A 13,658-nucleotide genomic window follows, 5' to 3' on the forward strand; every position below is an offset into this window, starting at 1 on the left:
AGAGTGTCCAGGTAAAAGCATCCTCGTCTGAATTATTACTTCCCTCCTATACCTAGCTGAGCTTCTGTCATATTGTTTATATATCTCTCCGTCTCTCTATTTTCCAGGAAGGTGGTATGTGAGCAGCTGAAGAGACAAATGGAGAAGAGGGCGGGGGCTGATGCTGCAGCTGGCCAGTAAGGCAGAGTTTTTATGGGAAGTGGATCGCTTGGCTCTGTCTAGTCAGAGAGAGCAAAGGATACAACACAGAAGAGAGGAGTTAGTACAGAGATGAGAATAAGAGGGTAATACACACACACACACACACTTATTCCTAATGTGAGATTTTGTATATATATATATATATACACACATACTCCTCTTTCATGTGTGTGTGTGCAGCTGATGGAGCATAGCTAGAGCGACAGGACATTGACACGCTCTCTGGAGATCCTGATGGAGCGAGAACTGCTGTGCAAAAACCACAATTAACTGGAGCGGCACACTGAAATAGAAGCACACACACACACCTCTGCTCAGAGTCTTACATAGCTAGCATTCTAGGGTTTCTCCAGTATCTGTTTCCTGGCTCGGCTCTATCGTCTCCATGCAACGGCAGGATTTTATTAAGGTCTTCAGCAATGAGCAGCATGAGTTCAAATGACATTTCTTTCAACAGCATGTCAAAATAAAATGGTAAGAGAGGTTATTGGAAAGCTAAAAATAGAACAGCAAACTCAAAATTCTTCCTTTTTAATAATGATCCTAATGCAAAGAAATGCAGTTGAAATGTAGGCCTAACACACACACACACATTCTGTAACCAAAGGACATGATTATTAACAGTTAAAATGGATATTATTGAAGGTTGAAAATGAAAAAAGATGGATCATTTGAATAACAATTGTGCTAGATCTGGTAGCTACTGAGGATGAGGGGGAATAATGTGGAGGGATATGATTGGTCAGATATCATTTAGTTGCTTCAACTGTAAATGTTGACACCTCTGATAAAATACACTTGTGCATTTCATTGTACAGTACCCCATATTACCTGGTGCTGATCAAACTCAATGTATCACACTCACTCACACACACACACACACACACACACACACACACACAATAAAAATCATAAAAGGTTTTTGCTAAAAACAACCAAAAAATACATTTAGAAAAGACCTATTGCAAAACAATGAAATGGGAGGCATCCTCAATAGGACTAGAGTATTTTACTCTCACATACACACGCAGATTGCTCAGGCAGTAGGTTTAGGGGGTGGTGAAGCAGTAGTGATTATTCTTGTATCCTGGTTGTACAGTTTAAAGAGGGAAACAAGCAGCTCTATAAAGTTCAGTCTTCCATGCCAATCACAGGATAATACATACAGTACAGTATAGCCTTTCTCAGATCCTTTTCTCGTGCATTCATACAGCAAGAATCTGTCTGTGCAAAAACACAGATAAATACAGTCATAATATGAACAGGATTATAAATAAACAGTGTTTTAACACTGGATGGAATTCAACTGGCGCAACAGGATACAGCAGTCCTTTCCTTAACAGGTCCACCATAGCAGCAGCCTTCAGTGCAAAGCCCCAATGACAATCCCATCCCACCCTCCATCTCCCATCACCACGGGAACAGCCTCTGTTCCTCAGTAAAAGGTGAAATGATGAACAGGAGATGCTGATGAGGTAAGGGGTGCCTAAGAAGTTTGATTTGTGATGAGTGGAAATGGACAGACATTAACATTTTAGTCATTTAGCAAACACTCCTATCCAGAGCAATTTACAGGAGCAAATTAGGGTTAAGAGCCTTGCTCAGGGGCACATTGACAGATTTTTCACCTAGTCAGCTTGAGAATTCGAACCTGCGACCTGGTTTTGAACCACATATAATTTTGGAGCAAAATGTTGCCCAGTGGAAGATACAAATGCATAATAACTTGGTAACAATCAGTAGTGGTCTTATCCTACCCCCACTCCGTCCCTTTCCTACCCCAGAGTCGAGGCAAGAGGGTTGGGTTTTGTCTCCCATATCAGTGCAGACAGACACTCCAGTCTCCTTAGTGTCTTCTCAGTGTTTTTGGATCAAGTTGTACCTGGTCTTCTTCTATATTCACTCCCTCCATTGAGCGCTCTGATTTGACCTTCCTCTGAGCTCCATGTTCTCTTATTCACCTCCCTCTAACATCTGGAAAGTTCATATTCCAGAAGACCCACAATAATCCCCAGCCTTTTCAAGGCATCCTTTAGGACCCCTCTTCTCCCACCCTAACCCCTACCACCCCAAAGTAGTATAGTACATCCCTGAATGGCTAGCATTCCTGTAGCCGTCCCACCCCCAGTCTTTGTCGCCCGCATCGGCTTGCATTCAATGAGTTCCTTCCTCTCTCCCGTATCCCTGGTTCCTGATAGGCTAGCGTCCCTTCAGGAAGCCGTCCAGCATGCGATCACCCTTCTCTGATAGCCAGTATCCGGCCATGGCGGCCACTCCCCCGATGAAAATGGCGGTGAAGACCATGTCACCCTTGGCGGCAAGCGTTGCTAGGGCACAGATGACCACGCCAAAGAACATCTGCTGCAGGACAAGTACCTCGTCATCAGTCATGTCATCAAACAGACCCTTCTCTGGACCACCTGATGGGGAGAGAGAGAGAGATGCTGTGTATATAGGAGTGTGCCAAGTAGAGAGAACTATCAAGGGTGCTCGCGCGTCCTACTGTAAGGCTGGTTCTCCACACAGATGCTGTCCCTTCGGATGAAGCCGTCAGCACATTCACAGCGGAAGGAACCCTCCTCATTGAAACACGCCTCATTCAGCCCTGGACAAGCTATCGCCCTCTCACTACACTCATCCACATCTAGGAGGGAGAGAGAGAACATGGACAGAGTGACACCCATACCAAGGCGGATACAGATGTACACTACAAGTAAGTAGTCAGACTGCTTTAACAAAAGGTTCATCTGATTGGCCAAACCATCTATAGACTAGTAAAAGAGAACCACACAGACAAATTAAAACACAGCCGGGTTCCCTCACCAAGACATTTGGCTCCTCTGAGCTTGTATCCCCTAGCACATTTCTTACAGCGGGCAGGACCACTGCCCATACAGCCCACACATGCCTGGTCACAGCCTGGCACAGAGGAGAGAGAACAGAGGTCTGGGTCAGAACACAGGTTTACCAACAACACAAACCATCATTACTCTGTTACTAGCAGATAGTAGAGGGAGAGCCTACAGTACCTCTGCACTCGTACGATCCATCTGTGTTGTGGCAATATGTGTTGGAGAGACATCGAGCCAGCTCTGTGCCGCACTCATCGGTGTCTGGAAACAACATGCACAACAGGAGTTAAACACTGTAGTCGGGATTTTCAAGGTGAATAAAAGAAGGGCAGTCACAGACGAAGTCAATCAAAATCAATCTGGTTTAATACAAGTTGCAACAGGGAGACACCTCCAGCACAGAAAGAGACAATGTCTAACTTGTCTTCTCTAAGCAGACCCTTATATTCTCATTTATTCTCACAGCACCAATGTTCTGAAAACACCCACTAACAGGCTTGAATCACAGTGTCACAGAATACAACACCATCAGTGTCCTCGGTCCTTGTGCCTCCAGATATGAGAACAATCCATAACATTTAGTATCAAGTCTAGTGACCATCAACCTGTACATAAATGAGTGTCACAAAGCATTGTGTTAATAATTACTCGTAACTGAAACTGAATTTCCCCTTTACAAACACAGATACAAGTAAGAAAGCTAACAGAAGACACATGCTCTCTCAAATACACACACAAAAGCCAAATACTCACCAACACACTTGTTGTCATGCAGGATCCACCCAGGTTTGCAGTCCACACATTTGTAGTCCTCTGGCCCTGAGCATTTTTTACAGGAGTGGTAGCATGCTACAGACATCACACACAGAGGAGAAGTGATTGGTCTGTGAGACTTCTACATGAGATTGGTTGAGTATAAGCCAGGCTGTCTGGTTCATGATCAGACAGGCAAAACTGTTTCTGATTGGGTACCTGCACAGGCTGGTGTGCTGTGATTGGAGCTCTTCTCTCTGTAGTAGCCGTCTGCACAGCTCTGACACAGCTGACCAAAGTACCCCGGATCACACACACACTCTCCATCTCCCAGACGCGTGCCCTCTCCTTCACAGCGACCCAGACCACCACACACACCTCCAGGACCGGACAGACACTCTGCAGCACAACAACACACAGGGTTAATAATGTGACAACAGAGAGAGAACTATAGAGGGAACTATCGTGGTGTCGTGTTCAATACCTTTGCAGTCTGGGCCAAAGCGTCCTGGGGGACAGCAGAGTCGGAGCTCCTCTATACACAGCCACTCAAACAGATCTGGAGCCTCCTGCTGCCTACACACACAGAGACAATCACAAGGTCAGTGATGAGAGGGAAAGGACACACACACACACACACACAGACACACATAACAATATAATACACAGGTGTGTAAATAGAACAGTAAAACAAAACTGATTATACATAATATACCACATTTACATGATCAGAGACATACCGGTGGAACCACCATGTCTCCACTTGGTCCTCTAACTGCTCCAGCAGCTTGTTACAGTCAAAGTCAGATTTCTCACATGCTGCCTCCACTATCTCCAGCAGCCTGGTCTCACTGAGAACCAAGAGGAGAGATGTGAGTAATGTGGAACACTTCACTAGAACACAGAGAAAACAAATACACCCTCCTATTCTCCATTATGCACTCTAGGAGGATCTCCGACACACGCTCGCTCACTCTCACACTCACATACACACACACAGTGTGGCCTAGTTTTAAGAGGCTGTCATATTGTGTAAGGACATATGGGGTGTAGAGCCCTAGTCTTGTCAGTACTGTACTGGTTCAGCATTGCCTTGGCTCAGTCATGAGGAGTCCAATTCAGGTCAGAGGCATCAGGTAACAAGCCTTCATAGCAACACAATAAAGGTGCATTGGCCATTCAACAACATGCTAAGGCTTGTCAGGGATTAGCAGGCCTTGTGGACTTCACTCTACGTAAACACAGATGTTAGACTGCAGGTCCTATGACTGCATATTTGTGGAGATTCTAGTGACAGGCCTAGTGGGGCCAAAAGTACCTGCGAGCATATTTAGCCAGCTTCTCCTCCTCCCAAGCAGTGTTCCCACCCCCAAAGTTTTTATTGGATGTTTTCTCCAGGCCCTGAAAAAATGTGTTTTAATAAAAGACCACCAGGTGAAGACAGAAACAGAACAGCAAGGAGAGTAAAATGGCAGCTACTGACCGAAACATAAGCAAAAGAGATACCAATAGATACAAAAATGACAATATGACCGACAAACTAATCAACAGACTGAGGGAATGAGAGAGATGGAGACTCCTACCTTGATGAAGCTGTCAGTTAGTTTGCGGCAGGTCTGACATGGTGCAGTCTGTACTCGTACCACAGACAGCACAGAGAAGAGCACCAGGGCAGGGAGCAGGGGCCACGACCACCACATGGCTTGGACTACCTACCACTCAGCCACTGAGAACAGAGACAGGGGATTCAGACAGAACAGGATCCTAACTACTGATACACAGTCAGATATTTGTTCATCATCACAGTGGTTATGGTCACGGTATCTTTCAATCAACTTAGTCATTTATAATACTGAGAACTGCTGTGTATTCATCACTTCCTGATAAACTCATTCACAGTATCGGTATATGTGTCAATATTATTTTCTGAAGCTACTCTGAACATATCCCAGTCCGCGTGATCAAAACAATCTTGAAGCGTGGATTCCGATTGGTCAGACCAGCATTGAATATTCCTCACCACGGGTGCTTCCTGTTTGAGTTTCTGCCTAATGGAGGGGAGGAGCAAGATGGAATCGTGGTCCGATTTGCCGAATAGAGGGTGGGGGAGAGCCTCATATGCACCCACAAGGGTGCGTGCTCAGCCCCATCCTGTACTCCCTGTTCACCCATGGCTGCGTGGCCACGCACGCCTCCAAATCAATCATCAAGTTTGCAGATGACACTACAATGGTAGGTTTGATTACCAACAACGACGAGACAGCCTACAGGGAGGAGGTGAGGGCTCTGAGAGTGTAGTGTCAGGAAAACAACCTCTCACTCAACGTCTACAAAACTAAGGAGATGATCTTGGACTTCAGGAAACATCAGAAGGTGCACCCCCCTATCCACATCGATGGGACCACAGTGGAGAAGGTGGAAAGCTTCAAGTTCCTCAGCGTACACATCACTGACAAACTGAAACGGTCCACACACACAAATAGTGTGGTGAAGGCGGCACAACATTGCCTCTTCAACCTCAGGAGGCTAAAGACATTTGGCTTAACATCTAAAACCCTCACAACCTTTTACAGATGCACAATTGGGAACATCCTGTCGGGCTGTTTCACCACCTGGTACAGCAACAGCAACGCCCACAACTGCAAAGCCCTCCAGAGGGTGGTGCGGTCCGCCCAACACATTACCGGGGGCAAACTTCCCGCCCTCCTGGACACCTACAGCACCTGATGCCATAGGAAGGCCAAAAAGATCATCAACCACCCGAGCCACTGCCAGTTCACCCCGCTATCATCAAGAAGGCTAGGTCAGTACAGGTGCATCAAAGCTGGGACCGAGAGATAAAAGCTGTTTTTCAGCTTCTATCTCAAAGCCATCAGACTGCTAAACAGCCATCACTAGCACATCAGAGGCGGCTGCCTATAGACATAGATTAGGAATCACTGGCCACATTTAGAAATGAATCACTAGTCACTTTAATAATGTTCCGTATCTTAGCATTACTCATCTCATATGTACAGTTGAAGTCGGAAGTTTACATACACTTAGGTTGGAGTCATTAAAACTAGTTTTTCAACCACTCCACAAATTTCTTGTTAACAAACTATAGTTTTGGCAAGTCGGTTAGGACATCTACGTTGTGCATGACACAAGTAATTTTTCCAACAATTATTTACAGACAGATTATTTCACTTATAATTCACTGTATCACAATTCCAGTGGGTCAGAAGTTTACATACACTAAGTTGACTGTGCCTTTAAACTGCTTGGAAAATTCCAGGAAATGATGTCAAGGCTTTATTTTATTTTTATTTAACTAGGCAAGTCAGTGAAGAACAAATTCTTATTTTCAATGATGGCCTAGGAACAGTCAGGGGCAGAACGACATATTGTTACCTTCTCAGCTCGGGGATTCTATCTTGCAACCTTTCAGTTACAAGGCTCTAACCACTAGGCTACCTGCCGACCCAGTGGAAGCTTCTTTCAGAAGCTTCTGATAGGCTAATTGACATAATTTGAGTCAATTGGAGGTGTACCTGTGGATGTATTTCAAGGCCTACCTTCAAACTCAGTGCCTCTTTGCTTGACATCATGAGAAAATCAAAAGAAATCAGCCAAGACATCAGAAAAACAATTGTAGACCTCCACAAGTCTGGTTCGTCCTTGGGAGCAATTTCCAAACGCATGAAGGTACCATGTTCATCTGTACAAACAATAGTACACACGTATAAACACCATGGGATAACGCAGCTGTCATACCGCTCAGGAAGGAGACGCGTTCTGTCTCCTAGAGATGAACGTACTTTGGTGCGAAAGGTGCAAATCAATCCCAGAACAACAGCAAAGGACCTTGTGAAGATGCTGGAGGAAACAGGTACAAAAGTATCTATATCCACAGTAAAACGAGTCCTATATCGACATAACCTGAAAGGCCGCTCAGCAAGGAAGAAGCCATTGCTCCAAAACCGCCATAAAAAAGCTAGACTACGGTTTGCAACTGCACAGGTTACCTAACTACCGAGGTTACCTAGCCAGCTACACGTTCAAAGTCAACAACGCAGCCACTGCTAGCTAGCCTACTCCACCAGCCAGCAGTACTGTATCATTTTAGTCAATAACATTTTTGCAACGTAAGCTTAACTTCCTGAACATTCGAGACGTGTAGTCCACTTGTCACTCCAATCTCATTTGCATTAGCGTAGCCTCTTCTGTAGCTTGTCTACTATGTATCTGCCTATCCCTGTTCTCTCTCCTCTGCACAGGCCATACAAACGCTCCACACCGCGTGGCCGCTGCCACTCTAACCTGGTGGTCCCAGCGCACGACCCACGTGGAGTTCCAGGTCTCCGGCAGCCTCTGGAACTGCCGGTCTGCGGCCAACAAGGCTGAGTTCATCTCAGCCTATGCTACCCTCCAGTCCCTAGACTTCCTGGCGCTGACGGAAACATGGATTACCACAGATAACACTGCTACTCCTACTGCTCTCTCCTCGTCTGACTACGTGTTCTCGCATACCCCTAGAGCATCGAGCCAGCGGGGTGGTGGCACTGGAATCCTCATCTCTCCCAAGTGGACATTCTCTCTTTCTCCCCTGACCCATCTGTCTATCTCCTCATTTGAATTCCATGCTGTCACAGTTACCAGCCCTTTCAAGCTTAACATCCTTATCATTTATCGCCCTCCAGGTTCCCTTGGAGAGTTCATCAATGAGCTTGACGCCTTGATAAGTTCCTTTCCTGAGGATGGCTCACCTCTCACAGTTCAGGGTGACTTTAACCTCCCCACGTCTACCTTCGACTCATTCCTCTCTGCCTCCTTCTTTCCACTCCTCTCCTCTTTCGACCTCACCCTCTCACCTTCCCCCCCTACTCACAAGGCAGGCAATAGGCTTGACCTCATCTTTACTAGATGCTGTTCTTCCACTAATCTCATTGCAACTCCCCTCCAAGTCTCCGACCACTACCTTGTATCCTTTTCCCTCTCGCTCTCATCCAACACTTCTCACTCTCCCCCTACTCGGATGGTATTGCGCCGTCCCAACCTTCGCTCTCTCTCTCCCGCTACTCTCTCCTCTTCCATCCTATCATCTCTTCCCTCTGCTCAAACCTTCTCCAACCTATCTCCTGATTCTGCCTCCTCAACCCTCCTCTCCTCCCTCTCTGCATCCTTTGATTTCCTCTGTCCCCTATCCTCCAGGCCGGCTCGGTCCTCCCCTCCTGCTCCGTGGCTCGACGACTCACTGCGAGCTCACAGAACAGGGCTCCGGGCAGCCGAGCGGAAATGGAGGAAAACTCGCCTCCCTGCGGACCTGGCATCCTTTCACTCCCTCCTCTCTACATTTTCCTCTTCTGTCTCTGCTGCTAAAGCCACTTTCTACCACTCTAAACTCCAAGCATCTGCCTCTAACCCTAGGAAGCTCTTTGCTACCTTCTCCTCCCTCCTGAATCCTCCTCCCCCTCCCCCCCCCCCCCTCCTCTCTCTCTGCGGATGACTTCGTCAACCATTTTGAAAAGAAGGTTGACGACATCCGATCCTCGTTTGCTAAGTCAAACGACACTGCTGGTCCTGCTCACACTGCCCTACCCTGTGCTTTGACCTCTTTCTCCCCTCTCTCTCCAGATGAAATCTCGCGTCTTGTGACGGCCGGCCGCCCAACAACCTGCCCACTTGACCCTATCCCCTCCTCTCTTCTCCAGACCATTTCCGGAGACCTTCTCCCCTACCTCACCTCGCTCATCAACGCATCCTTGACCGCTGGCTACGTCCCTTCCGTCTTCAAGAGAGCGAGAGTTGCACCCCTTCTGAAAAAACCTACACTCGATCCCTCCGATGTCAACAACTACAGGCCAGTATCCCTTCTTTCCTTTCTCTCCAAAACTCTTGAACGCGCCGTGCTTGGCCAGCTCTCTTGCTATCTCTCTCAGAATGACCTTCTTGATCCTAATCAGTCAGGTTTCAAGACTGGGCATTCAACTGAGACTGCTCTTCTCTGTGTCACGGAGGCTCTCCGCACTGCTAAAGCTAACTCTCTCTCCTCTGCTCTCATCCTTCTAGACCTATCTGCTGCCTTTGATACCGTGAACCATCAGATCCTCCTCTCCACCCTCTCCGAGCTGGGCATCTCTGGCACCGCGCACGCTTGGATTGCGTCCTACCTGACAGGTCGCTCCTACCAGGTGGCGTGGCGAGAATCTGTCTCCGCACCACGTGCTCTCACCACTGGTGTCCCCCAGGGCTCTGTTCTTGGCCCACTCCTATTCTCGCTATACACCAAGTCACTTGGCTCTGTCATATCCTCACATGGTCTCTCATATCATTGCTATGCAGATGACACACAATTAATCTTCTCCTTTCTCCCTTCTGACAACCAGGTGGCGAATCGCATCTCTGCATGTCTGGCAGACATATCAGTGTGGATGACGGATCACCACCTCAAGCTGAACCTCGGCAAGACGGAGCTGCTCTTCCTCCCGGTGAAGGACTGCCCGTTCCATGATCTCGCCATCACGGTTGACAACTCCCTTGTGTCCTCCTCCCAGAGTGCTAAGAGCCTTGGCGTGACCCTGGACAACACCCTGTCGTTCTCCACCAACATCAAGGCGGTGACCCGATCCTGTAGGTTCATGCTCTACAACATTCGCAGAGTACGACCCTGCCTCACACAGGAAGCGGCGCAGGTCCTAATCCAGGCACTTGTCATCTCCCGTCTGGATTACTGCAACTCGCTGTTGGCTGGGCTCCCTGCCTGTGCCATTAAACCCCTACAACTCATCCAGAACGCCGCAGACCGTCTGGTGTTCAACCTTCCCAAGTTCTCTCACGTCACCCCGCTCCTCCGCTCTCTCCACTGGCTTCCAGTCGAAGCTCGCATCCGCTACAAGACCATGGTGCTTGCCTACGGAGCTGTGAGGGGAACGGCACCTCCGTACCTTCAGGCTCTGATCAGGCCCTACACCCAAACAAGGGCACTCCGTTCATCCACCTCTGGCCTGCTCGCCTCCCTACCTCTGAGGAAGCACAGTTCCCGCTCAGCCCAGTCAAAACTGTTCGCTGCTCTGGCACCCCAATGGTGGAACAAGCTCCCTCACGACGCCAGGACAGCGGAGTCAATCACCACCTTCCGGAGACACCTGAAACCCCACCTCTTCAAGGAATACCTGGGATAGGATAAGGCAATCCTTCTAACCCCCCCCCTTAAAAGATTTAGATGCACTATTGTAAAGTGGTTGTTCCACTGGATATTATTGGTGAATGCACCAATTTGTAAGTCGCTCTGGATAAGAGCGTCTGCTAAATGACTAAAATGTAAATGTAAATGTAAAATGCACATGGGGCCAAAGATCGTACCTTTTGGAGAAATGTCCTCTGGTCTGATGAATCAAAAATAGAACTGTTTGGTTATAATGACCATCGTTATGTTTGGAGGAAGAAGGGGGAGGCTTGCAAGCTGAAGAACACCATCCCAACTGTGAAGCACGGGGGTGGCAGCATCATGTTGTGGGGGTGTTTTGGTGCAGGCGGGACTGGTGCACTTCACAAAATAGATGGCTTTATGAGGAGTAAAATTATGTGGATATATTGAAGCAACATCTCAAGACATCAGTCAGGAAGTTAAAGCTTGGTCGCAAATAGGTCTTCCAAATGGACAATGACCCCAAGCATACTTCCAAAGTTGTGGCAAAATGGCTTAAGGACAACAAAGTCAAGGTATTGGAGTGGCCATCACAAAGCCCTGACCTCAATCTTATAGAACATTTGTGGGCAGAACTGAAAAAGCGTGCGCGTACTATTGTTTGTACAGATGAACGTGGTACCTTCAGGCGTTTGGAAATTGCTCCCAAAGATCAACCAGCTCTGTCAGGAGGAATGGGCCAAAATTCACCCAACTTATTGTGGGAAGCTTGTGGAAGGCTACCCGAAACGTTTGACCCAATTTAAACAATTTAAAAGGCAATGCTACCAAATACTAATTGAGTGTATGTAAACTTCTGACCCACTGGGAATGTGATTAAAGAAATAAAAGCTGAAATAAATCAATCTCTCTACTATTATTCTGACATTTCAACATTCTTAAAATAAAGTGGTGATCCTTTTCTGACCTAAGACATGGAACTTTTACTAGGATTAAATGTCAGGAATTGTGAAAAACTGAGTTTAAATGTATTTGGCTAAGGTGTATGTAAACTTCCGACTTCAACTGTATAAACTGCACTTCACACTATTCTACGGTATCTTAGTCACTTTTAAATTGTGTTTAAATATCGCATCACCCATTTCATATGTATATAGTGTATATTCTATTCTATACTACATCACTGACTGTTAAACAGCCATTTACAGCACATCGGAGGCTGCTGCCTATAGACATAGATTAGGAATCACTGGCCACTAAGGAAATGAAACACTAGCCACTTTATTGTCTCTGTATCTTGCATTACTCATCGCATATGTGTAAACTGTACTCTATACTATTCTACAGTATCTTAATCGCTTTAATTGTTTGTAAATATTGCATCACCCATCTCATATGTATATACCGTACTCTATACTATGCCACTGTAACTTAGTCCAATGCCGCTCTGACATTTGTATATATATTCTTAATCCATTCCTTACTTAGATATTACTTGTTAGATATTACTGCACTGTTGGAGCTAGAAGCACAAGCATTTCACTACACCCACAATAACATCTGCTAAACACGTGTATGTGATCAATACATGTGATTTGATTATCGTGATGGGCAGCAGGATTAAATGTGTGTGAAAAGATAAGAGGATGAGTTTTATCAGTGTTTCAGTAAACAACGCAGAGCCACTGAATTCCTGTATCTCTCACATAGTCAATGTTCATTGCCAAATCCAAACCTAGTTGGATCCTGTTAAGGGTAAGCTTAGTGATGATTATGCTCCATTCCCTCTGCTGCCTGGCAAAAAACATAGCTAGTTCAATTCTTAGCTAGCTAGGTATGGAGCTCACTACATTGTTACCTTAACTGAACTATTTAAGCTGTGGTCCAATGAGGATCATCATCATCATCATCATTCTGAATAGCATCTTCATAATCAGTTAGACTGGCTAGTGTGGTGAGCTAACGTTAGCTAGTTACTGTAAGGTCCCGTTGGCAAAACAGGTAACCCCCTCCATCAGGTCAGTACAAGTAATGACATGATTATCCATCTTAAACGTCATCAAAAGCACCTCTGCTGGCTATTTCTTCTTGTCTATTGCTACATTGCATGGCAGTAAATTGACTGTGATTTCTAGTTCGCTACCCAGCGAACGCACTACTATGGCAAACTAGCAATCTATCTAGATGGATAGCTAATGTTAGCTAAATTAGCGTTACCCAGCTATCGCTAGCTAGCTTCCAATAAATGATGCTGCGCTGCATCCTACCTTCAGCTTGCTACAAACTCTCGGCAGCTTGTAGACAACTGACTGGAGCGTCCTCAGCACGTTAATACAATTTCACGGTGTTTCACCGGTTTAGTTGTTCATCCGTGCCATTCATTAACCGGTGCTGATGCAGTGGTTCTTGTTGATTCTTCTTCCCAGACTGTTTAGTTGAGGCGCAGCTTGCAGGATACTGCCCAATCCCACTGGGACTTCAGTCTTCAACCAATCATTACCCGCCGAGTACGAAACAGGGCGTGTCTTGTTTTAAAGAAGTGGAATGGGTCATTGTCTCTGATAGACTTTGTCAGACAGGAATCATTCAAGACTAGAATAACTGCAAATTCAACATTAAAAAGTAATAATATTGAAATAGTAATTAAACGCACAGTAAAAAAATTAAACAGAAAATAGAATCAAACAACTTTATACCTATTACTGATGATGGATAACCCAGTC

At 46.2% G+C, this 13,658-nt stretch overlaps 1 protein-coding gene across 1 annotated transcript; it reads right to left on the reverse strand.

The window, feature by feature from the left end:
- Positions 1–716: 716 nt before the first annotated feature.
- Positions 717–13,407, reverse strand: creld1b (CRELD disulfide isomerase 1b). Its single transcript, XM_014134819.3, has 11 exons — positions 13,203–13,407; positions 5,390–5,532; positions 5,125–5,207; positions 4,547–4,657; positions 4,291–4,382; positions 4,026–4,205; positions 3,807–3,902; positions 3,231–3,314; positions 3,025–3,120; positions 2,705–2,845; positions 717–2,621 (listed from the first exon to the last, which is right to left on the reverse strand). Exons 2-11 carry the CDS (start codon positions 5,504–5,506, stop codon positions 2,401–2,403), a joined length of 1,221 nt encoding a protein of 406 aa, XP_013990294.1. The 5' UTR covers positions 5,507–5,532; positions 13,203–13,407; the 3' UTR covers positions 717–2,400.
- Between the last annotated feature and the right edge of the window lie 251 nt (positions 13,408–13,658).

This window comes from Salmo salar, chromosome 13 (assembly GCF_965601325.2).
Source record: "Salmo salar chromosome 13, fSalSal1, whole genome shotgun sequence".
NCBI lineage: Eukaryota > Metazoa > Chordata > Actinopteri > Salmoniformes > Salmonidae > Salmo > Salmo salar.